Source organism: Bombina bombina, chromosome 5, assembly GCF_027579735.1.
Source record: "Bombina bombina isolate aBomBom1 chromosome 5, aBomBom1.pri, whole genome shotgun sequence".
Classification (NCBI taxonomy): domain Eukaryota; kingdom Metazoa; phylum Chordata; class Amphibia; order Anura; family Bombinatoridae; genus Bombina; species Bombina bombina.
Window position 1 is genome coordinate 244,758,685 of NC_069503.1, and position 27,528 is coordinate 244,786,212.

Consider the following 27,528-nt stretch of genomic DNA (forward strand, 5'->3'; position numbering starts at 1 on the left):
TAGTTTTCCGACAACTTAGATATCTGTAAAATAAATATAAAAATTAGGTTAACAATAAAAATAATAGTTTTTAAAACATTACTTAACCATTATATATTAAAATTCAAACAATATTACTGCCAATTACTTCTACATTTGTGTTTCAGAAATTTCCTACCTCTTCTGTAAACTTTGACAAATCTTCAATTTCCTTTAACAAGGTCAACTGTATGTCCGCTTCACTTTTCTCATTTTCATCACACTTTTCCACAGTGTTCTTTTTGTTGTGCAATTTTCCTTCTTTTTTAAGTTGTTCTCTCTCTCTTAATCCCCTATAACTGCTTTGTATGACTACTGCAGCCTTTTCTAAATCCTCCCGATTTTCAACCATGTTTACTTCTTTGTCTTTATCGGTAGGCATCTCCATCTCATTTGACTTTATATTGTCTATGTGACTTTTCCTGTAGAATCAGAAACTTTTATGGACCTGTAGGATGGCATGTTGTTCATCATGGTCCGACGTGGCTTTTTCAGAAATGTTTTCATCATCGTCATTATTTTCAACCTCTAGAATATCTTGCTTTTTATGTAGATCAATGTTATGTGTGGCATCATGGTTGTTTCCTAAATTGTTGTTTCTTTCTTCTTGGAGTTTCTTCCTATCTCTATGACCACGATAATTACTCTGGATTATGGTGGCAGCCTTATCTTCTTTATCATTCATGTTATTAACCTCATCAACATTTTTATCATATTCCTCCTCTTCTGCAGTTGACAGAATTTCCATTTTGTCATTTGCATCAGTTACATCTCCTTCATCTGACACTTTATGGTGGCTTTCTTTCATTTGTTTCCTTTCTTCGTGTCCTCTACTATGGCTTTGGATGACAACAGCAGCTTCTTCTTCACTTTTACCATTAGAAATTTCACTCTCATGATTCTTTTCATCTGGTTCATCATTCCCGGTATTGCCATCTTTGCTTTCAGATTCCTTTTTCTTTATTGATTCCCTGACATGATTAGAAAATGTAACAAAAATAAGTTAAGAAATAAACAAAGAGAGAAACTATTAATTAAATTGCCATTTATATAATACATACAAGAACAAGGAAAAAATGAAATGTTTACAATTAATAAAACATTGTTTCAAACTTTTATTTTATCATAACAGCCTTTTAAAAAATAAAACAAACATATTTTTATTATTATACTTTATGTATAAAGCACCAACAAAGAAGAAATATGCTTTGCTTACTTCTTCATTATAAATTATAATGTTGAGTGCTTATATTCTACAACAGGGGTGACCATCTGTCTGCCCTCTGTGCTTCTTTTTATGGCCTCAGGACAAACAGGAACAAAAAATGTAAAAATTATTAGGAAATATATAATGTTATGGCTATGAAAAACGCAAACAACAATATAAGGCCCCTACGGCTTCTAACATATTTATTTGTGCCCCCCCCCCATGTGTTGGCCATCACAATATCAAAGCTATAAATATGTTTACAATGATATGCTCAAATGTAATACAAATAAGCCCTTTAGTAATTACAATTAGCCCATATGTTAGGTGCATTCTTTTTTTAAAAGGGTTTAGTAAAGGCTACTGCCATTTGAGCTAACGTAAACTACTATAAACTTTGACATACACCGAGTGGAGCTTTCCATACCCATGGTATTCATATAGAAACTATGTTTTCCTTTTGAAAAGCCTTACTATAAAGCAAATGCTTTTGTAAAATGCATTATAATTTATAACAAGGGAAAAAAAGGAGCTAACTTAACTCATATTTAAAAATGGTTAATATTTCTTTTTTTCATATACCATATTTTGGGCTAGACTATGAGTGAAGTGGTATTTAGCGCTGCTGCTCGTGGGCTGCCTCCGCTAGAAGTAAGCTTTTTGTGCACCTCTGGTAGCGCTCATATAGCAAGTTGAAAGTAAAAAGTTTTGGCTCGTGCACTAACCTGATGCACACAAAAAGCTGATTATAATATACCGTCTGTGTTAATGTATTCCCCACAGAAGTCAAGGGAGCAAAAAAAGTGGAAAAAGTCTAACACCCTTCTCGTACCCAAAGCCGATCGCATATTCTCAAGTGCGCTAACTCAACATGAAAATATTAATATTTCACATTCCAATGTTCTTCACATAGCAGAATATGTTCTATTTATTAATAAATACACATTTCTACATATATCTGATGCTGTTTTGGTACAATATATATATCTATACATGCATATAGATATATATATACATACACTTTATATATAGGAATATCTATTTAAAATACATAGAACATATTCTGCTATGTACAGAACATTGGAATGTGAAATATTTACAGTAAATACACAGCATAAATAAGCTTTTACATAATTTCATCTACTTAACTGCAAAGGGATCCAATGCACTGTATATGTCTATATATGTGTACATATGTATCTATGTGTTGATATGTGTATATGTCTGTAAGTACATATAAACACATATAAATGCATATATACACATATAAATATATGACGTGTATGTATGTATCTCTACATTAAAGCGCTTTGCCTGCCTTTTTCCACATGAAACCTCATATCTTTGAGCACATATAACTTTTGTGCAATATTTTTTTTATAATTTGTATTAGATAGTGTTATTATCAGTGTAACTGTATTATTTAATGTATTTTTGGTATGTTTTGTGACAATTTATGTTTCACGAAAAAGTTAACCAGAGCTCTGAGGATGCAGTAATCATTCTAGCATAAATCGCGATTGCGCTCAAGCGATCGCTTTTACTTTCAACTTGTAATATGAGTGGAAAACCCGGCACACAAACACCCACAATAAACCCCTTTTCACTCACGCGTAACTGTTAACTCACCACTCGTAATCTGGTCCTTAGTGTTTATTATTGTAGCAAAAGGTAGTTGGGCAGTTACTATAACAACCGCAATTATTGCTAGAAAAAAAGAACACACATTACTATATACTAATTCAGGGCTATTTTATGACATTTTTTGGCTAAAAGATCAATTATTTTTCTGGAAATGGCCTTATAAATAGGCAGCAAATTGGAATATGTCTAGCTGGATTTTACGTTTAGGATTTATAAGTCGATTAGAATAGGGACATCAAGAACTATTTTGAAGTATTTAGTATGTTGTTTGTGTTCTTAACTAGGGTTAACAACTTTTTTAAAGAAAATAAGGGAGACTAAGGAATTAACAAATTTCACAGAGGAAATCAACATACAGTATACTGTAGATACTGAATAAAACACTTTATTTTACAATTTGATGTCGTTTGGTACACCAAAAATAAGTTTGCACAAACTAGGGAGATCCCTGAACATAAGGGAAGGTTTGCAACCTAAAACCCATCTTAAAATTACAAACAAATGTGGTACACTATTCTGATTGTGAAGACTATTAAAGCAAAATGTTATCCTCATATAAATTAAGGCCTTTGGGTACAGATATAACTTTGATGTGTGTATAGGGGTTCCCATAAGCCTCTACTCAACGGAGCTTATAGAATTTATAATAAGCAGTCATGGGGGTCTCTAAGCCTTTTTGATGGCCTGTCATAAGTGGATAGATTTATTTATATATATATATATATATATATATACATACACTCCACCGGACACTTTATTAGGTACGCTTGTACCAGATTGGACCCCCTTTTGCTTTCAGAACTGCCTTAATTCTTCATGGCACAGATTCAACAAGGTGTTGGAAACATTCCTCAGAGATTTTGGTCTATATTGACATGATTGCATCAAGCAGTTACTGGAGATTTGTCTGCTGCACATCCATGATGCGAATCTCTCATTCCACCACATTCCAAAGGTGCTCTATTGGATTGAGATCTGGTGACTGTGGAGGCCATTGGAGTAAAATGAACTAATTGTCATGTTCAAGAAACCAGTTTGAGATGATTTGAGCTTTGTGACATGGTGCATTATCCTGCTGGAAGTTCCCCTTTAGAAGATGGTTACACAGTAGTCATAAAGGGATGGACATGGTCAGCAGCAATACTCAGGTAGGCTGTGGCATTTAAAGGATGCTCAATTGGTAGGGGCCCAAAGTGTGCCAATAAGAAATATCCTCCCACACCATTACACTACCACCACTAGCTTGAACCATTGACACAAGGCAGGATGGATCCATGCTTTCATGTTGTTTATGCCAAATTCTGACCCTACCATCTGAATGTTGCAACTGAAATCAAGATTCATCAGACCAGGCAACGTTTTTCCAATCCTCTATTGTCCAATTTCGGTGAGCATGTGCAAATTGTAGCTTCAGTTTCCTGTTCTTAGCTGACAGAAGTGGCACCCAGTGTAGGACTTCTACTGCTGCAGCCCATCTGCTTCAAGGTTTGATGTGTTGTGTATTCAAATATGGTATTCTGCATACCTTGGTTGTAACAAGGGGTTATGTGAGTTAATGTTGCCTTTCTATCATCTCAAACCAGTCTGCCCATTCTCCTCTGACCTCTGACATCAACAAGGCATTGTAGTCCACACAACTGCCACTCACTAGATATTTTCTCTTTTTTGGACCATTCTCTATAAACCCTAGAGATGGTTATGCGTGGAAAATCCCAGTAGATCAGCAGTTTTCTAAATACTCAGACCAGGGGGTGGGGGGGGGGGGGGGTGTCCGGGCAGCGTCCATGTCTGGTCGCAAAAATAGCGGTTCCTGATATCCTCTGGAAGATTCACTGATTATCTTTGTCATCACTAAGAATACAGGTTCCTACAGTATAGATATCACATCTTGAAACATTTCTATACAGTTTGTTGCTATGCTCTATATAATCACATCTCTTTTGTCTCTTATGAGCCCTATTCCGGACAATTGGTCAGGTAAAGTGCCAGCTTTACTACATCTATCCCAACCCCCCACCCCAGTTTTCCGGGTGAAACAGGTTTCTTCAATCGCTTACACTAACTAATATGATCGAGGAATTTCAAGCTACTCTATGTGCTTTATTGGCAGAATTTGAGCAGAAGAGGGATAGTAGGTTCCATGATCTCTTAAACACTATCATATCTGCCCACACTGAAGATGGAGGCAGACAGCCAATAAGTTCTGAGAAGGATCTCCCTAAACTATTGTGTTATAGTCCAGACCCCAGTACCTCCAACAAAAGAGCTTAGAGGAACCTCAGACTATATTGCCCTAAAATGTGCAGACTACCTGGTGCGGAGAGATACTCTTCAGCAGGGCCTATTGGACTCCCACTGTAACCAGAAGATGATCACCATCTTGGTAACGAATGAGAGGACAGCTCTCAGACATAGAATATCCGCTACACAGACAGATATCCACACTGACTCCATACCTGAAGGAAGACCTGAAAATCAGCTCTTCACTGCAGACACTTGGCTGCAGAGGTGCGGCCGACTCCCATAGCTAAGACCCTGACTACCCGTAACCACGAGACATAAGATGGCGGAGCTGATCGCAATTGTACAATCAAATTCAGGAAGTGGCCAGGCTGGTGGGATCTCGCAATTTATTCTCTCCGCCAAAGGTAATCTATCTCTGCGAGTGGGACTCCTCCTGCAATATAAAAAACTCTGGTCCAGGTTCTGGCTATGGGCTTAGGGTAAAAGCCCATACCGCTGCAATCTGGGAGCCTGTTCATGCATCGAACCAACGTGGGGCTCCAATCATCGGATCTTTCATACTATCTCCATGTGGGCAATAACAAAGTCAGAATCTTTTCTTGAGAGGGTTGAACATTGATCCCCGGACATACGGCAGGTAATCTGACTTGATAATAGAACTTTGTACAGAGACATGCTACTAGATTAACCCAGATCATGCCCCACGGATCATCTCACACATATGACATTTAATTGATCCAATCTACAATATTACCCTATTATTCTGTTTAATATTGGTGTTTCTTATATGTACAACGTTTTTTTTTATTTTCTCTTTCTTGATATGACTAATCAATAGGGCCCTATGGAGATAGCTTAGTGAGTCGGTTTGTAAGGTAACACTTTTGTCTTCACCTGGGGAGTCATGTTATTACGGCTGTTGGTGCATTTTACATTTCACTCACTGTTACATAGGATACTTGTGCATTTACACTTCAATCACTAGCCCCTGATAGAAGGTGGTTACAATGCTACTACACATTAAGATATTTAAAAATTAGGTGTTACCCTGCAGAATATTGGCTCACAATCAGCACCTGTTCTGTATATCCTATGACCTATATTTCCTTGTACCTCATCTGGGCCTCAAGTGAAACCTATCTTTACCAAGGTGACTCTACCTATTAGCTATATATGACCTCTCAGTAGTACTGTAGGCACTGTATGTTATTTACACTCTATTACAGACCTTGAATAGAAATACTCCTCACAAGTTAGTACGATCTACTTACCAAACTTAAACTCTCCTACCCCACACAGGGGATTATATATATATATATATAACAGGAGCCTAAATACATCTTGGACCTACTATTCAAAACACCACCTTAGCTGCATTACCCTACAAATGGTCTAGAAAAAGAGAAACATTGTATTCTAGATTAAGATGGTTTATACTTTAGGTAGTTAAATTTCAAGGACACTAACTTAGTGAGACATACCCTTATACCCTTTCTGGGATTTCATGACTATTAAGCTCACAGCATAGCTCAGAGTAATATCATTCCGCCTATGGTCCAATACCCTTGCTTTATCATGTTAGCCATAGATCTGTACACAAGGTGGTACTTAAACAATTTTGACACCTATCCCTCCCTACGGTTAACAGATAACTCTTGGTTATAGTCTGAGCTTTGTACTTTTACTCTTATATATATTGAAATACGGTTATATATCCTAGCTCCCTTTACCACTGCACTAACCTAATATGGCTTACTACATGGCAAATATGGTCTCTTTTAAGCTCTATTATTGAACCACTACTTTGAGACAACAAACCCAGTGGAGAGATAGACAGTACATCTAATAATAGTGCGGACCTGCTACCATTTCCATATTTTTCTTAGGGGCTCCTAGTTAACCACCCTACTTATATATTGCAGTTACCAGTTAGATAACTTATACCCCTAGTCAAATATTGGATTATAGCCCATAACAGCCACAAGCACACTTGGAAGCTGCCTACTAATACATCAAGCCAGAATCCAATCTCTAACCTATTGTTAATATTACATACTATACCCCCATACATGCACTCTTTATAAGAATACAGGTCACAGGGGCTATAATAGTATTCATTTGTGCTATATTTATCTACTGGATCATACCGGTTACCTTCTAGCTTCTCAATTTATGCTTGTTTTCTCCTTGGCCGGCAAAGGGAGAATAGAATCCTTCAATATTAAAATGGTGTGATTGAAATAACGTCTCAACTGCACTGAGTGTTCAACTAGATAACAGGACATTTTAGGACCTTGTGTAATAGCAATATCTACTGTATAAGGAAATCTAATGGTCATGTCATACTTATAAGTTGACTTTCATGGTGTTTGATAGGGGTTTCAGGTGGTTATAATGTAACTATGTATACTACATAGGGGCTTTACGAGCTGATATTTTATATGCCATCCAACTGAGGCACATTGAAGAGGCTACAACTTTATTTTCCCCATATATTTAAATCTATATGCCCATATCTTTGCATATAATGCATCCATCATATTTTCACTACTAAACTATAAACTCCTGGCTCACGCTCACCTTTATCTTATGTACCCTATTAGATCCTAATACATCTATTTCATATTGAGCCATATAATTATACAATTTATATTGTTAAATTCTCCAGACATGCCTCCCTCCAAATTTTAAAGCAGCTCTTGCCTGCTGATCTACCCTTACTCTTTTTCAAACGGTCCAAGAGTGACCGCCACATAGCTCACAACCGCTATAAAGATTACCTATTTATCTAGCCCATGAAAACACATATGTTTGTAGCTAAGTTTTGTCGGTAACGACCCGCGAAGCTAACACTCCTTTTTTTTCCCGCCGCACCTTTTAAAACAACGCTGGTATTGAGAGTTTTCTGAAGGGCTGCGTTAGGCTCCGAAAAGGGAGCGTAAAGGCATATTTACCACCACTTCAACTCTCAATACCAGCGTGCTTACGGTAGCGGGCTAGCTGGAAAAACGTACTCGTGCACGATATCCCCTTAGGAAACAATGGGGCAGTTTGGGCTAAAAAAAAAAACCTAACACCTGCAAAAAAGCAGCGTTAAGCTCCTAACGCAAGCCCCATTGTTTCCTATGGGGAAACACTTTCTAAGTCAGCACCTAACACCCTAACATGTACCCCGAGTCTTAACACCCCTAACCTTACACTTATTAACCCCTAATCTGCCGCCCCCACTATCACTGACCCCTGCATTACACTATTAACCCCCTAATCTGCCGCTCCGTACATCGCCGCAACCTACATTATACCTATGTACCCCTAATCTGCTGCCCCTAACATCGCCGACACCTATATTATATTTATTAACCCCTAATCTGCCGACCGGACCTTGCCGCCACTATAATAAATGTATTAACCCCTAAAGCTAAGTCTAACCCTAACCCTAACACCCCCCTAAATTAAATATAATTTTAATCTAACAAAATAAATTAAATCTTATTAACTAAAGTAATTCCTATTTAAAACTAAATACTTACCAGTAAAATAAACCCTTATATAGCTACAATATAACAAATAATTACATTGTAGCTATTTTAGGATTTATATTTATTTTACAAGCAACTTTGTATTTATTTTAACTAGGTACAATAGCTATTAAATAGTTATTTACTATTTAATAGCTACCTATTTAAAATAATTACAAAATTACTGTAAAATAAATCCTAACCTAAGTTACAATTAAACCTAACACTACACTATCAATAAATAATTAAATAAATTAACTACAAGTACCTACATAGTTACCTACAATTAAATAAACTAAACTAAATTAACAAAAAAAACCCCACTAAATTACAGAATTTTAAGCTAATTACACCTACTCTAAAGCCCCCTAATAAAAAAACAAACCCCATAAAATAAAAATATTTTCCTACCCTAATCTAAATTAAAAAAGTTAACAGCTCTATTACCTTACCAGCCCTTAAAAGGGCTTTTTGAGGGGCATTGCCCCAAAGAAATCAGCTCTTTTGCCTGAAAAAAAATCACAATTCCACCCCCCAACATTACAACCCACCACCCACATACCCCTACTCTAACCCAAACCCCCCTTAAATAAACCTAACACTACCCCCCTGAAGATATCCCTACCTTGATGTCGTCTTCACCCAACCGGGCACCAATGGACCAAAAGAGGGCATCCGGAGAGGCAGAAGTCTTCATCCTATCCGGGCAGAAGAGGGACATCTGGACCGGCAGACATCTTCATCCAAGCGGCATCTTCTGTCTTTATCCGATGAGGAGCGGCTCCATCTTCAAGACCTCCGGCGCGGAACATCCTTCTTGACCAACGACTAGACGACGAATGAAGGTTCCTTTAACCCCTTAATGACCAAGGACGTGCAGGGTACGTCCTCAGAAAAAAGGCAGTTAACGCCTGAGAACGTACCTGCACGTCCTCGGTGTGGAAAGCAGCTGGAAGCGATCCTGCTCGCTTCCAGCTGCTTTCCGGTTATTGCAGTGATGCCTCGATATGGAGGCATCCTGCAATAACCTTTTACGGCCATACCGATCAGAGAGAGCCACTCTGTGGCCCTCTCTGCACGGACATCGATGGCCGGTATCGTTGGTGGGTGGGAGCCGGTATGGGAGGTGGGTGGCGGCCATCGATGGCCCTGGTCATGTGGAGGGGGGCGGGATCGTGGGTGGGGAAGACCGGGGGGAGCGCGCGAGGCGCGCGCACAGTGCACGAGGGGGCGGGCGCGTGCACGGGGAGGGAGCGGGTGGGAGCCGCTACACTACAGAAAAAATGTGTCCCAAAGCTAAATAAAAGTGGGACATTTAATGTAAAAAAAAAAAACCCATTAGGTGGTAATATTTAGGTGGTGGGGGTTGGTGCTGGGGGGGGGGGGAGGCTACACTACAGAAAAAAAAAAAATAAACATTTGAATTGTTCAAACTGGGTAACTGGCAGACAGCTGCCAGTACCCAAGATGGCCCCCAATAAGGCTGAGGGGGAGGGCTTAGAGAGCTGTTTTTGGGGGGGATCACGGAGGTTGGGGGTTTAAGGGGGATCCTAAACACAGCATATGTAATATGCTTTTTTTTCTTTTAAAAAACCCCCAAAAAACTTTTATTTTAGATACTGGCAGACTTTCTGCCAGTACTTAAGATGGCGGGGACAATTGTGGGATGGGGGAGGGAAGGGAGCTGTTTGGGAGGGATCAGGGGGTGGGATGTGTCAGGTGGGAGGCTGATCTCTACACTAAAGCTAAAATTAACCCTGCAAGCTCCCTACAAACTACCTAATTAACCCCTTCACTGCTAGCCATAATACACGTGTGATGCGCAGCAGCATTTAGCGACTTTCTAATTACCAAAAAGCAACGCCAAAGTCATATATGTCTGCTATTTCTGAACAAAGGGCATCCCAGAGAAGCATTTACAACCATTTGTGCCATAATTGCACAAGCTGTTTGTAAATAATTTCAGTGAGAAACCTAAAATTGTGAAAAAATTAACGTTTTTTTTAATTTGATCGCATTTGGCGGTGAAATGGTGGCATGGAATATACCAAAATGGGCCTAGATCAATACTTGGGGTTGTCTACCACACTACACTAAAGCTAAAATTAACCCTAGAAGCTCCCTACATGCTCCCTAATTAACCCCTTCACTGCTGAGCATAATACACGTATTGTGCGCAGTGGCATTTAGCAGCCTTCTAATTACCAAAAAGCAACGCCAAAGCCATATATGTCTGCTATTTTTGAACAAAGGGGATCCCAGAGAAGCATTTACAATCATTTATGCTATAATTGCATGAGTTGTTTGTAAATAATTTCAGTGAGAAACCTAAACTTTGTGAAAAAATTTGTGAAAAAGTGAACAATTTTTTTTATTTGATCGCATTTGGCGGTGAAATAGTGGCATGAAATATACCAAAATGGGCCTAGATCAATACTTTGGGATGTCTTCGAAAAAAAAATATATACATGTCAATGGATATTCAGGGATTCCTGAAAGATATTAGTGTCCCAATGTAACTAGCGCTAATTTTGAAAAAAAAAGTGGTTTGGAAATAGCAAAGTGCTACTTGTATTTATTGCCCTATAACTTGCAAAAAAAGCAAAGAACATGTAAACATTGGGTATTTCTAAACTCAGGACAAAATTTAGAAACTATTTAGCATGGGTGTTTTTTGGTGGTTGTAGATGTGTAACAGATTTTGGGGGTCAAAGTTAGAAAAACTTAATTTATGCTTACCTGATAAATTCCTTTCTTCTGTTGTGTGATCAGTCCACGGGTCATCATTACTTCTGGGATATAACTCCTCCCCAACAGGAAATGCAAGAGGATTCACCCAGCAGAGCTGCATATAGCTCCTCCCCTCTACGTCAGTCCCAGTCATTCGACCAAGAATCAACGAGAAAGGAGTAACCAAGGGTGAAGTGGTGACTGGAGTATAATTTAAAAGATATTTACCTGCCTTAAAACAGGGCGGGCCGTGGACTGATCACACAACAGAAGAAAGGAATTTATCAGGTAAGCATAAATTAAGTTTTCTTCTGTTATGTGTGATCAGTCCACGGGTCATCATTACTTCTGGGATACCAATACCAAAGCAAAAGTACACGGATGACGGGAGGGATAGGCAGGCTCATTATACAGAAGGAACCACTGCCTGAAGAACCTTTCTCCCAAAAATAGCCTCCGAAGAAGCAAAAGTGTCAAATTTGTAAAATTTGGAAAAAGTATGAAGCGAAGACCAAGTTGCAGCCTTGCAAATCTGTTCAACAGAGGCCTCATTCTTAAAGGCCCAAGTGGAAGCCACAGCTCTAGTGGAGTGAGCTGTAATTCTTTCAGGAGGCTGCTGTCCAGCAGTCTCATAGGCTAAACGTATTATGCTACGAAGCCAAAAAGAGAGAGAGGTAGCAGAAGCTTTTTGACCTCTCCTCTGTCCAGAGTAAACGACAAACAAGGAAGAAGTTTGGCGAAAATCTTTAGTTGCCTGCAAGTAGAACTTGAGGGCACGAACTACATCCAGATTGTGTAAAAGACGTTCCTTCTTTGAAGAAGGATTTGGACACAAGGATGGGACAACAATCTCTTGATTGATGTTCCTGTTAGTGACTACCTTAGGTAAGAACCCAGGTTTAGTACGCAGAACTACCTTGTCTGAGTGAAAAATCAGATAAGGGGAATCACAATGTAAGGCTGATAACTCAGAGACTCTTCGAGCCGAGGAAATAGCCATTAAAAACAGAACTTTCCAAGATAACATCTTTATATCAATGGAATGAAGGGGTTCAAACGGAACACCCTGTAAAACGTTAAGAACTAAGTTTAAACTCCATGGTGGAGCAACAGCTTTAAACACAGGCTTGATCCTAGCTAAAGCCTGACAAAAGGACTGGACGTCTGGATTTTCTGACAGACGTCTGTGTAACAAGATGGACAGAGCTGAAATCTGTCCCTTTAAGGAACTAGCTGATAAACCCTTTTCTAAACCTTCTTGTAGAAAAGACAATATCCTAGCGATCCTAACCTTACTCCAGGAGTAACCTTTGGATTCGCACCAGTATAGGTATTTCCGCCATATTTTATGGTAAATCCTTCTGGTAACAGGCTTCCTAGCCTGAATCAGGGTATCAATAACCGACTCAGAAAAACCACGTTTTGATAAAATCAAGCGTTCAATTTCCAAGCAGTCAGCTTCAGAGAAGTTAGATTTTGATGTTTGAATGGACCCTGTATCAGAAGGTCCTGTCTTAGAGGTAGAGACCAAGGCGGACAGGATGACATGTCCACTAGATCTGCATACCAAGTCCTGCGTGGCCAAGCAGGTGCTATTAGAATTACTGATGCTCTCTCCTGTTTGATTTTGGCAATCAATCGAGGAAGCAGCGGGAAGGGTGGAAACACATAAGCCATCCTGAAGTTCCAAGGTGCTGTCAAAGCATCTATCAGAACTGCTCCCGGATCCCTGGATCTGGACCCGTAGCGAGGAAGTTTGGCGTTCTGGCGAGACGCCATGAGATCTATCTCTGGTTTGCCCCAACGTCGAAGTATTTGGGCAAAGACCTCCGGATGAAGTTCCCACTCCCCCGGATGAAGAGTCTGGCGACTCAAGAAATCCGCCTCCCAGTTCTCCACTCCCGGGATGTGGATTGCTGACAGGTGGCAAGAGTGAGACTCTGCCCAGCGAATTATCTTTGATACTTCCATCATTGCTAGGGAGCTTCTTGTCCCTCCCTGATGGTTGATGTAAGCTACAGTCGTGATGTTGTCCGACTGAAACCTGATGAACCCCCGAGTTATTAACTGGGGCCAAGCCAGAAGGGCATTGAGAACTGCTCTCAATTCCAGAATGTTTATTGGAAGGAGACTCTCCTCCTGATTCCATAGTCCCTGAGCCTTCAGAGAATTCCAGACAGCGCCCCAACCTAGTAGGCTGGCGTCTGTTGTTACAATTGTCCAGTCTGGCCTGCTGAATGGCATCCCCCTGGACAGGTGTGGCCGATGAAGCCACCATAGAAGAGAATTTCTGGTCTCTTGATTCAGATTCAGAGTAGGGGACAAATCTGAGTAATCCCCATTCCACTGACTTAGCATGCATAATTGCAGCGGTCTGAGGTGTAGGCGTGCAAAAGGTACTATGTCCATTGCCGCTACCATTAAGCCGATCACCTCCATGCATTGAGCTACTGACGGGTGTTGAATGGAATGAAGGACGCGGCATGCATCTTGAAGTTTTGTTAACCTGTCTTCTGTCAGGTAAATCTTCATTTCTACAGAATCTATAAGAGTCCCCAAGAATGGAACTCTTGTGAGAGGAAAGAGAGAACTCTTCTTTTCGTTCACTTTCCATCCATGCGACCTTAGAAATGCCAGAACTAACTCTGTATGAGACTTGGCAGTTTGAAAGCTTGAAGCTTGTATTAGAATGTCGTCTAGGTACGGAGCTACCGAAATCCCTCGCGGTCTTAGTACCGCTAGAAGGGCACCCAGAACCTTTGTGAAGATTCTTGGAGCCGTAGCCAATCCGAATGGAAGAGCTACAAACTGGTAGTGCCTGTCTAAGAAGGCAAACCTTAGATACCGGTGATGATCTTTGTGGATCGGTATGTGAAGGTAAGCATCCTTTAAATCCACTGTGGTCATGTACTGACCCTCTTGGATCATGGGTAAGATTGTCCGAATAGTTTCCATTTTGAACGATGGAACTCTTAGGAATTTGTTTAGAGTCTTTAAATCTAAGATTGGCCTGAAAGTTCCCTCTTTTTTGGGAACCACAAACAGGTTTGAGTAGAACCCTTGTCCTTGTTCCGACCACGGAACCGGATGGATCACTCCCATTGTTAACAGATCTTGTACGCAGCGTAGAAACGCTTCTTTCTTTATCTGGTTTGTTGACAACCTTGACAGATGAAATCTCCCTCTTGGGGGAGATAATTTGAAGTCTAGAAGGTATCCCTGAGATATGATCTCTAGTGCCCAGGGATCCTGAACATCTCTTGCCCAGGCCTGGGCGAAGAGAGAGAGTCTGCCCCCTACTAGATCCGGTCCCGGATCGGGGGCTCTCGGTTCATGCTGTCTTTGGGGCAGCAGCAGGTTTCCTGGCCTGCTTGCTTTTGTTCCAGGACTGGTTAGGCTTCCAGCCTTGCCTGTAACGAGCAACAGCTCCTTCCTGTTTTGGTGCAGTGGAGGTTGATGCTGCTCCTGTTTTGAAATTCCGAAAGGGACGAAAATTAGACTGTCTAGCCTTAGCTTTGGCCTTGTCTTGAGGTAGGGCGTGGCCCTTACCTCCCGTAATGTCAGCGATAATTTCTTTCAAACCGGGCCCGAATAAGGACTGCCCCTTGAAAGGTATATTAAGTAATTTGGACTTAGAAGTAACATCAGCTGACCAGGATTTTAGCCACAGTGCCCTGCGTGCCTGTATGGCGAATCCTGAGTTCTTAGCCGTAAGTTTGGTTAAATGTACTACGGCCTCCGAAATGAAAGAATTAGCTAGTTTAAGGACTCTAAGCCTGTCCGTAATGTCGTCTAGCGTAGAGGAACTAAGGTTCTCTTCAAGCGACTCAATCCAAAATGCTGCCGCAGCCGTAATCGGCGCGATACATGCAAGGGGTTGTAATATAAAACCTTGTTGAACAAACATTTTCTTAAGGTAACCCTCTAATTTTTTATCCATTGGATCTGAGAAAGCACAGCTATCCTCCACCGGGATAGTGGTACGCTTAGCTAAAGTAGAAACTGCTCCCTCCACCTTGGGGACCGTTTGCCATAAGTCCCGAGTGGTGGCGTCTATTGGAAACATCTTTCTAAATATTGGAGGGGGTGAGAACGGCACACCGGGTCTATCCCACTCCTTAGTAACAATTTCAGTTAGTCTCTTAGGTATAGGAAAAACGTCAGTACTCGCCGGTACCGCAAAGTATTTATCCAACCTACACAGTTTCTCTGGTATTGCAACAGTGTTACAATCGTTGAGAGCTGCTAAGATCTCCCCTAGTAGTACACGGAGGTTCTCCAATTTAAATTTAAAATTTGAAATATCTGAGTCCAATCTGTTTGGATCAGAACCGTCACCCACAGAATGAAGCTCTCCGTCCTCATGCTCTGCGAGCTGTGACGCAGTATCAGACATGGCCCTAGCATTGTCAGCGCACTCTGTTCTCACCCCAGAGTGATCACGCTTGCCTCTTAGTTCAGGTAATTTAGACAAAACTTCAGTCATAACAGTAGCCATATCTTGTAATGTTATCTGTAATGGCCGCCCAGATGTACTAGGCGCCAAAATATCACGCACCTCCCGGGCGGGAGATGCAGGTACTGTCGCGTGAGGCGAGTTAGTCGGCATAACTCTCCCCTCGCTGTTTGGTGAAATTTGTTCACATTGTACAGATTGACTTTTATTTAAAGTAGCATCAATACAGTTAGTACATAAATTTCTATTGGGCTCCACCTTGGCATTGGAACAAATGACACAGATATCTTCCTCTGAGTCAGACATGTTTAACACACTAGCAAAAAAACTTACAACTTGGTTATAATCTTTTTTAGCAAAAAAACGCACTGTGCCTCAAAGAGGTACTAACGATTAAATGACAGTTGAAATAATGAACTGAAAAAAAAACAGTTATTGCATCAAACTTTAAAACAACACAACTTTTAGCAAAGGTTTGTTCCCATTAGTAAAAAAAAACAACACTAATTAAATTTGTACATAAGAAAACAAAACAACGTTTTTTATACACAGTCACTATAAGAATTCTCACAGCTCTGCTGAGAGAATTTACCTCCCTTCAAAGAAGTTTGAAGACCCCTGAGATCTGTCAGAGATGAACCGGATCATGCAGGAAATATAAAAGTAGCTGACTGGAATTTTTTGATGCGTAGCAAAGAGCGCCAAAAACGGCCCCTCCCTCTCCCACACAGCAGTGAAGAGAAACGAAACTGTCACAATTAAAGCAAAAAACTGCCAAGTGGAAAATAATGCCCAAATATTTATTCACACAGTACCTCAGCAATGTAAACGATTCTACATTCCAGCAAAAACGTTTAACATGAGAATAGTTATTAAAAGGATTAGTGACCTTTAACACAGTAGTTCCGGTGAAATACCATCCCCAGAATACTGAAGTGTATACATACATGTCATTTTAACGGTATGGCAGGCTTTTCTCATCAATTCCATTCAGAAAATAAAAACTGCCACATACCTCAATGCAGATTCATCTGCCCGCTGTCCCCTGATCTGAAGCCTTTACCTCCCTCAGATGGTCGAGAACAGCAATATGATCTTAACGACTCCGGTTAAAATCATAGTAAAAAATCTCTGTCAGATTCTTCCTCAAACTCTGCCAGAGAAGTAATAACACGCTCCGGTGCTATTTTAAAATAACAAACTTTTGATTGAAGTCATAAAAACTAAGTATAATCACCATAGTCCTCTCACACATCCTATCTAGTCGTTGGGTGCAAGAGAATGACTGGGACTGACGTAGAGGGGAGGAGCTATATGCAGCTCTGCTGGGTGAATCCTCTTGCATTTCCTGTTGGGGAGGAGTTATATCCCAGAAGTAATGATGACCCGTGGACTGATCACACATAACAGAAGAAAAGTGTGTTTTTTTCCATTTTTTCCTCATATTTTATAATGTTTTTTATAGTAAATTATAAGATATGATGAAAATAATGGTATCTTTTGAAAGTCCATTTAATAGCGAGAAAAACGGTATATAATATGTGTGGGTACAGTAAATGAGTAAGACGAAAATTACAGCTAAACACAAACACCGCAAAAATGTAAAAATAGCCTTGGTCCCAAACGGACAGAAAATGGAAAAGTGCTGCGGTCATTAAGGGGTTAAGTGACATCATCCAAGATGGCGTCCCTCGAATTCCGATTGGCTGATAGGATTCTATCAGCCAATCGAAATTAAGGTAGGAAAAATCTGATTGGCTGATTGAATCAGTCAATCAGATTCAAGTTCAATCGGATTGGCTGACCCAATCAGCCAATCAGATTGAGCTCGCATTCTATTGGCTGATCGGAACAGATTGGATCAGCCAATCCGATTGAACTTGTATCTGATTGCCTGATTCAATGAGCCAATCAGAATTCGAGGGACGCCATCTTGGTTGATGTCACTTAAAGGAACCTTCATTCGTCGTCTAGTCGTCGTTGAAGAAGGATGTTCCGCGCCGGAGGTCTTGAAGATGGAGCCGCTCCTCGTCGGATGGATGAAGATAGAAGATGCCGCTTGGATGAAGATGTCTGCCGGTCCGGATGTCCTCTTCTACCCAGATAGGATGAAGACTTCTGCCGCTCCGGATGCCCTCTTTTGGTCCATCGGTGCCCGGTTGGGTGAAGACGACTCAAGGTAGGGAGATCTTCAGGGGGGTAGTGTTAGGTTTATTTAAGGGGGGTTTGGGTTAGGGTAGGGCATTTTTTTATTTTGGGGGGCTTTGTTATTTTATTAGGGGGCTTAGAGTAGGTGTAATTAGCTTAAAATTCTTGTAATCTTTTTTTATTTTTTGTAATTTAGTGTTTGTTTTTTTTGTAATTTAGTTTAGTTTATTTAATTGTAGTTAATTGTAGGTACTTGTAGTTATTTTTCTTTAATTAATGTATTGATAGTGTAGTGTTAGGTTTAATTGTAATTTAGGTTAAGATTTATTTTACAGGTAATTTTGTAATTATTTTAAATAGGTAGCTATTAAATAGTAAATATTTATTTAATAGCTATTGTACCTAGTTAAAATAAATACAAAGTTGCCTGTAAAATAAACATAAATCCTAAAATAGCTACAATGTAATTATTCGTTATATTGTAGCTATATTAGGGTTTATTTTACAGGTAAATATTTAGTTTCAAATAGGAATACTTTAGTTAATAAGATTTAATTTATTTAGTAAGATTAAAATTATATTTAACTTAGGGGGTGTTAGGGTTATGGTTAGACTTAGCTTTAGGGGTGAATACATTTATTATAGTGGTGGTAAGGTCCGGTCGGCAGATTAGGGGTTAATAAGTGTAGGTAGGTAGCGGCGACGTTGGGGGGGCAGATTAGGGGTTAATAAATATTATGTAGGTGTCGGCGATGTTAGGGACAGCAGATTAGGGATTCATAGGGATAATGTAGGTGGCGGCGATGTGCGGTCAGCAGATTAGGGGTTAAAAATTTTTATTATAGTGGCGGCGATGTGGGGGGGCCTCGGTTTAGGGGTACATTGGTAGTTTATGGGTGTTAGTGTACTTTAGAGCATAGTAGTTAAGAGCTTTATAAACCGGCGTTAGCCCAGAAAGCTCTTAACTACTGACTTTTTCCTGCGGATGGAGTCTTGTCGGTAGAGGCTCTACCGCTCACTTCAGCCAAGACTCTAAATACCGGCGTTAGGAAGATCCCATTGAAAAGATAGGATACGCAATTGGCGTAAGGGGATCTGCGGTATGGGAAAGTCGCGGCTTGGATGTGAGTGTTAGACCCTTTCCTGACTGACTCTAAATACCAGCGGGAGGTAAAAAGCAGCGTTAGGAGCCCTTAACGCTGCTTTTGACGGCTAACGCCAAACTCTAAATCTAGGCGATAGTTATTAAGAAAAATGAGGTGTCATGTGTGTGTGTTAGTTTATTGTAAATTTTAGCTTGTTTGCTATCACTTAAGATGTTCCAACTTTGAAACTTGATTGATAAATTATGACTAAACTATCTTTGTAACAAGGCATTATCATACGGGATGACCACTGCACTGATTTGACTTGTCAATTCTATGTCATTTCATTTTCTTTGTCAATGCATAAAAATCTCAATAAAAAGTTTTGATTAAAAAAAAATAAATATATATATATATAGTCCATATGTAGAAAGTAACAGCACCACTGCATCAATTTTCTTAGAGGTGAATTATTTCTTTATTGGAGATATCACAACAATAAAACAGCGACGTTTCGGACCTACATGGTCCTTAATCATGCATAGTTAAAACACAGTAAAACACACATTTAAAAAGGGTGGTATGACCAATCAGATTTCAGCTCACATTCTTAATTGAATTAACCCATGCCTATCCAGGCAAGATAATATACATATTACTTTTTCTATTAGTGGCCTCTAGTGGTACCATATTGAATAACACCCTATCAAAATTTATAAAAACAAATACAGATCGTAGTCCCTATTCAGACCATAAGGGTACAATGTATTCAATTTCTTAATCCACCAAACTTCTTTTTGTTTTAGTTTAAGTTCTCTGTTACCCCCTCTTCTGTGTATGGGGATATGGTCGATTACTTGGAAGCGCAGCTGACTAACAGTGTGTCCCATTTGGGTGAAATGTGCAGATACTGGCAGAGACATATCTTTAGATTTAATCGATGCCTTATGCTGACTAAACCTATCCCTGGCGGCTTGGGTGGTCTCTCCGATATAACAGAGGCCACATGGACATTTGAGTAGATAGATTACATAATTGGTTTGACAAGTGTATAGACCATTGATGGTATACTGTTTACGTTTGTCATTTTGGGCCAAATATTTACCTCTAATAACTGAATTACATTGTGCACAGTGCAGACAAGGATAACATCCTTTATTGGGAGTAGTCAAATAATTAATTTCAGATTGTTTAGTTGTCCCCACATCTGCTCTGACTAGATTATCTCTTAGATTTCTCACCCGTCTATAGGATGGCATTGGTGGCAATTTGAAAGACTCAACCTCAGGATTAAATTTAGTTAATAGATGCCAGTGTTTTCTTACTGCTTTAAAAATATGTTGGCTTCGCTGACTATATTCCATAATGAGCACCAATCTATTTACATCATTTCTGGTTTTAGGTTTGGCTTTACTTTTATCAAGATCCATGATACTTTTATTTATACTCTCCTGAGGATAACCTCTTTCAATAAACTTCTTACCCATAGATTGTAACCTAGAGGGCAATCTGTCCTGATCACTCACTATCCTTTTAGTGCGTAGTAACTGGCTTCTTGGGATAGAATTGAACACTGTCTCCGGATGGAAACTTTTATACCTCAAAAGAGTGTTTCTGTCTGTAGGTTTAGTAAAGAGATCAGTGTTCAATTTATCATCTTGTATATAAACAGTGGTATCCAAAAAATTAATCTCATGAGATGAATATGTAAGTGAATACATTGTACCCTTATGGTCTGAATAGGGACTACGATCTGTATTTGTTTTTATAAATTTTGATAGGGTGTTATTCAATATGGTACCACTAGAGGCCACTAATAGAAAAAGTAATATGTATATTATCTTGCCTGGATAGGCATGGGTTAATTCAATTAAGAATGTGAGCTGAAATCTGATTGGTCATACCACCCTTTTTAAATGTGTGTTTTACTGTGTTTTAACTATGCATGATTAAGGACCATGTAGGTCCGAAACGTCGCTGTTTTATTGTTGTGATATCTCCAATAAAGAAATAATTCACCTCTAAGAAAATTGATGCAGTGGTGCTGTTACTTTCTACATATGGACTGTATCTGTTTGGGTTTTTGCTGATAGCCCATTGTAACGAGCACACAGCCAGGTTAAAGCAATTCAATAAGTGCTGGACTCTATCTGTTTATTTTGCACACATGGAATCAGCAGAGTTACGTGCACTACCAGCGAGTGAAGGTACTATGGAGGATATCCAACCTGCTACTTTTTCCTATTCTGACCTTGATGCAGCACGCATCACTTCATTGGCCTTGGGATCAAGGAACTTTCTAAGAAATTGTGCTGAAGTGGATTCAAAAAAGGAATATGAAAAAACAAAGAGGAGACTGATTTCTCTAGAGCTGCACTCAGTCACGCTAGCAGAATATTACCGCATTAAAAGAATTCCTAGAGGCCTAAGGATAAAATTGAGACCCACCATACTGGCTAACCATGAACTGTACAGAACAAGATTTGAGAGTATACTTAACAAGTGCTCTTTTGATTTAATTGTGCTCACTGTAGAATGTCTGCAGTTGGAGATTGATAAACAAAAAGGTTTGGTGCTGGAAGCCGAGCGGGGAATGGAAACAAAGTATACTTTGGAAATGTTGAAAACTACTAAAGAAGAAATTGATACATTGTTGGCTCAATATCGTTCAGATCTTGAGGAGAGGAAAAGATCTAAGTTTGTACGTGATGAGCTTGATTACACCAATCACCGGGTGTACAACTGGTCACGTGACCACACGTCAAGACAACGCGAGATACGCGATACACCTCACTGGAGGAGAATGCCGAGAGTGTCAACAGAGCAGGACAGACTAGCCGAAGGGTCATCCTCTGGGGAAAGTTTTTTAGATTCCGGCTCAGAAGGAGACACCGGAGGGGAGGGCGGAAGCACCGCCGATCCCAAAGAACAACGGATGTACACGCAGAGCTCCTGGAACCGAAACCGGCAGATGCCGAGACGTCAAAAAGGAGGGAGGTTCCGACGAGGTATGCGGAAATGAAGGTAAACGCACAGCCTGACCACATTTCCCCCATACAGGACAAGGAGAGTCTAGTAATTAATATCTCGGAATACGAGCTAACCGAGACGGAACACAGCTTGCTAATGAAAGGACTTTCCTTCTGCCCTACTAAGGACTGTGATGAATTTGAAGTTGATAAAGATTTGTATAAATTTTTCAGAATGCTCAGGTTGAAAGCTATGTATGGTAGCAATAATATAAATACTAATAAAGTGTGTACTGAAAGCCAAATAAATGAAGGTGTTATGCAAACAAATCCCCTTGATCTGAAATGCCTTAATTTACATAAAAAGTCTTCATTCATACCTCCTACCAGTAATTCTGGTGTGGAAACTTTTATTAGGTTTGTACAACAGGATATCAATAACTTAATGAAAAAATCTAACTTAAATCCAGAGATGAAAAATTATAATCTTACAAAAGATGAATATGAAGCTATGTTGTCCCTAAAAAACAATAAAGATATTACAATAAAAAATGCCGATAAGGGCGGAGCTGTTGTAATATTAGACACTAAGTACTATATTCAAGAAATTTTACACCAACTCTCTGATGGAGGGGTATATGAAGTACTAGACCACAATCCTCTTGTTGAAATACAAAAAGAATTAAAAACAATTTTGGATAGGGCAGTTCAATGCAATACTATAACTAAACAGGTATTTGATTTTTTATATAAGCAACATCCTATAACACCAGTTTTTTATACCTTGCCCAAGGTTCACAAAAATATGTCATCCCCACCAGGGCGGCCCATTGTGGCATGCACAGATTCCATTTTTTCAAATGTGTCAATTTTTCTGGATAGAATTCTTTTTCCAATGGTTAAAGAACAGAAGTCTTTTATAAAAGACACCAATGATTTCCTGATAAAACTAGAAAAAGTAAAAATGGAAGAAAGTTGGTTTATCTTTTCTCTAGATGTGGTTAATTTGTATACCTCTATCCCTCATGAGGCAGGCCTTGATACTGTGAGAAGTTTTTTGAATAATTGTAAATTGTATGACCTAACACAGATAGATCTTATTGATGATTTGTTAAGACTGGTTTTATACTGTAACTATTTTTTGTTTCAGGACACCTATTATATGCAGAAGAGGGGTACGGCCATGGGCTCCAATGTAGCTCCCTCATATGCCAATCTGTTCATGAGTGGCTTTGAAAATAAATTTGTTAACATCAATAAGTCATTCAATTCTTGTTGTAAGCTATGGCTAAGGTATATAGACGATATTTTTGGCATATGGGGGGGCTCATTGGAGTCTTTGACACAGTTTGTGGATGAAATTAATGCCTCAATGACAAATATCAAGTTTACACTTACATATTCATCTCATGAGATTAATTTTTTGGATACCACTGTTTATATACAAGATGATAAATTGAACACTGATCTCTTTACTAAACCTACAGACAGAAACACTCTTTTGAGGTATGAAAGTTTCCATCCGGAGACAGTGTTCAATTCTATCCCAAGAAGCCAGTTACTACGCACTAAAAGGATAGTGAGTGATCAGGACAGATTGCCCTCTAGGTTACAATCTATGGGTAAGAAGTTTATTGAAAGAGGTTATCCTCAGGAGAGTATAAATAAAAGTATCATGGATCTTGATAAAAGTAAAGCCAAACCTAAAACCAGAAATGATGTAAATAGATTGGTGCTCACTATGGAATATAGTCAGCGAAGCCAACATATTTTTAAAGCAGTAAGAAAACACTGGCATCTATTAACTAAATTTAATCCTGAGGTTGAGTCTTTCAAATTACCACCAATGCCATCCTATAGACGGGTGAGAAATCTAAGAGATAATCTAGTCAGAGCAGATGTGGGGACAACTAAACAATCTGAAATTAATTATTTGACTTCTCCCAATAAAGGATGTTATCCTTGTCTGCACTGTGCACAATGTAATTCAGTTATTAGAGGTAAATATTTGGCCCAAAATGACAAACGTAAACAGTATACCATCAATGGTCTATACACTTGTCAAACCAATTATGTAATCTATCTACTCAAATGTCCATGTGGCCTCTGTTATATCGGAGAGACCACCCAAGCCGCCAGGGATAGGTTTAGTCAGCATAAGGCATCGATTAAATCTAAAGATATGTCTCTGCCAGTATCTGCACATTTCACCCAAATGGGACACACTGTTAGTCAGCTGCGCTTCCAAGTAATCGACCATATCCCCATACACAGAAGAGGGGGTAACAGAGAACTTAAACTAAAACAAAAAGAAGTTTGGTGGATTAAGAAATTGAATACATTGTACCCTTATGGTCTGAATAGGGACTACGATCTGTATTTGTTTTTATAAATTTTGATAGGGTGTTATTCAATATGGTACCACTAGAGGCCACTAATAGAAAAAGTAATATGTATATTATCTTGCCTGGATAGGCATGGGTTAATTCAATTAAGAATGTGAGCTGAAATCTGATTGGTCATACCACCCTTTTTAAATGTGTGTTTTACTGTGTTTTAACTATGCATGATTAAGGACCATGTAGGTCAGAAACGTCGCTGATTTATTGTTGTGATATCTCCAATAAAGAAATAATTCACCTCTAAGAAAATTGATGCAGTGGTGCTGTTACTTTCTACATATGGACTGTATCTATTTGGGTTTTTGCTGATAGCCCATTGTAACGAGCACACAGCCAGGTTAAAGCAATTCAATAAGTGCTGGACTCTATCTGTTTATTTTGTATATATATATATATATATATATATATATATATATATATATATATATATATATATATATAAATACTCAGACCAGCCTATCTGGCATGTTCAAAGTAACTCAAATCCCATTTCTTCCCAATTCTAATGCTCGGTTTGAACTTCAGCAAGTCGTCTTCACCACGTCTAGATGCCTAAATGCATTGAGTTGCTGCCATGTGATTGGCTGATTAGCAATTTGTGTTACTAAGCAATTGAACAGGTGTACCTAATAAAGTGGCCGGTGAGTGTATGTGTGTGTGTGTGTGTGTAATGTGTGTTTTAAAAAAGTTCCATTTATACTTTAATCCCCAAGACAAACAAATTACCTTTCAAATGGTGGCTCACCAAAGATTTTATAAGAAATATTTTCTTCTGTTCCAGAGAGGAAACTGACTTGCTTTTTCAATGCTTTGTATTATAACATGGATAACACGAGAAAATAATTACTATTGATATAATTGAAACTTCGGTTTACTGTAGTAGATTACTTTATGTGCTGTATAATACAGTTGGTAAATTGGAAAAAAACTTGACTAAGTAGAAAATGTTGATATCTAACAACTACCAATGAGTTAATCTAATTTACTACTGAGGGCCATTGTTAAAATGACTCTATTTGCATAACTATAGATTCACCTTTTTCTTTGGAAGCTTTTCCTTTGTTTGAAACCTCGATAGTGAGACTGAATTTTTGTTGCCGCTTCACTCTCCATTTCCAGCATTTCATTCCTTTTCATCCTTACTATATACCCTCTGGCAACTAAGATAAATTGTAGATGCATGAAACATCAGACAGGATAAAAATAGTTGAGTCATTCTTTTTTTAAGAAGAAAAAATAATTTATGCTTACCAGCCTGGAATCTTGTGATAAAGTCCTCCAACTTCTCTGTGTTTACTTGTTTTGTTTGTTCAGTTTCTTTACGTACAACATAGCCCCTGTAAGCTTTAGATATGAAAACAAATATATATAAAATTAAAAATGATGAATTATGACTCTATGTTGTTTCATATTGTCCATTAGTCATACAGGAATAAAAAAATAATTAACTATTGACCTGGATTATATTAAAAGCTGTAAAAACCGTAAAACTATTATCGTGTAGGAAAAAACTCAATGCGAAATCAGAACTTGATAAATGTGGAATTCATGAAGATTTCTATACATCCCCAAATTTACTTCATTCCTTTGTTGAAGGAGCAGTAATGTACTACTGGGAGCAAGTTGAATACTATGAGGCCAATTTACCAAGCCCCGTATTGTGCCAAATGCACCTGTTTCCGCGCGAGCCTTCAGGCTCGCCAGAAACAGGAGTAAAGAAACAGCGGTCTTAAGACCATTGCTCCTTAACTCGTCCACTACCTCTGAGGCTGCGGACAGCAATCAGTCCGATCGGATACGATCGGTTGATTAACACCTCCTGCAAGCAATGATAAATGCCGACAACCTATGCTGTCGGCATTTATCGATGTGCGGCAGACATGATCCGCTACAGCGGATCATGTTGGTCTGTACATTAATAAATCATCCCCATTGGGTGAGCCAATGACAAGAGGCAAATATGTGCAGCCACCAATCAGCAGCTAGCTCCCAGTAGTGCAATGCTGATCCTTAGTCTACTAGCTATTATTTTCAACAAAGGATATCAAAAGAACATAGCAAATTAGATAATAGAAGTAAATTGGAAAGTTGTTAAATGCCATAAATGCTTAGCCAATCCCACCTATGTGCTGAGCTGTGTTGGAGTTTTTAGATGCTGCTCACATTATGTATTAATGTTTTCTGCAGACCCAGATACATATTATACCATTATTTTATATATATATATATATATATATATATATATATATATATGTGTGTGTGTGTGTGTATATATATATATATATATATATATATTTGTATATATATATATATATATATATATATATATATATATATGCTTTTAGGAATCAATATAAAACATTGATATGCACATAGAGGCTCCCATTAGACTATACTGAAATAAATGGGCATTTATTCATGTTAGGGGATCACTATTACAATGGTGATTAACTGGGTATTAAAACCTATGTAGGGGCTTTTTTTTTTATAAAAAGGGGCCTTTGGACTGTAAAAAAAGGGTTCTTCTTGGTCTTTATGCCTTTTTTTATTGTATATTATACATGCCTAGAGACCCCCCTTTATTAATGATTTGGGCAACTTGGCCAAATCTTATATGGGAGTAAATGTGGGGTGGTCCAATTAGATAAGAAAGTGTTTCTTTAAGGATAACTGCCTCGCTGCAATAGAATGTTATAAGTTGATGTAAGCTTTGTGAGCTATGACAAGTATAGATTCATATTAGCTCAAGGTAACTTGTTGCTCAGTGTTTAGTATCTGAAATGTAAATGTGTCTCTCAAGCAAAACTTATAAATCAAGCTCATGTTAATTTTAATGAGTTCCAGTAACTTGATCACATTCAGTCTGATCAAGCCAGTGAGTTATCGGGCCTATTCATCCTTATCCTGTAAAGCTTTCAGAAATCTACTGCTTTCTACTTCAGTATGCTGGAGTTCATTGTTCATAGAGATTAGGTTACTAATATTACAGAAAATTAATTAAGCAGTTTAAAGTTTAGGTATATCCCAAAACTGAATGAACAGACTTAATCTTAAAATCGCACATAAAACATTGACCTGTAACAGATTATCCAGAACATAGCCTTAGA

At 38.8% G+C, this 27,528-nt stretch overlaps 1 protein-coding gene across 1 annotated transcript in view; it reads right to left on the bottom strand.

Moving 5' to 3' along the window:
- Positions 1-448: 448 nt before the first annotated feature.
- MYO3A (myosin IIIA) overlaps positions 449-27,528 on the bottom strand; it is a 499,205-nt gene continuing 472,125 nt past the window's right edge. Inside the window, 3 exon segments of the mRNA XM_053715695.1 lie at positions 449-989; positions 25,458-25,581; positions 25,673-25,765. Of these exon segments, the coding sequence (XP_053571670.1) occupies positions 449-989; positions 25,458-25,581; positions 25,673-25,765 (758 nt within the window).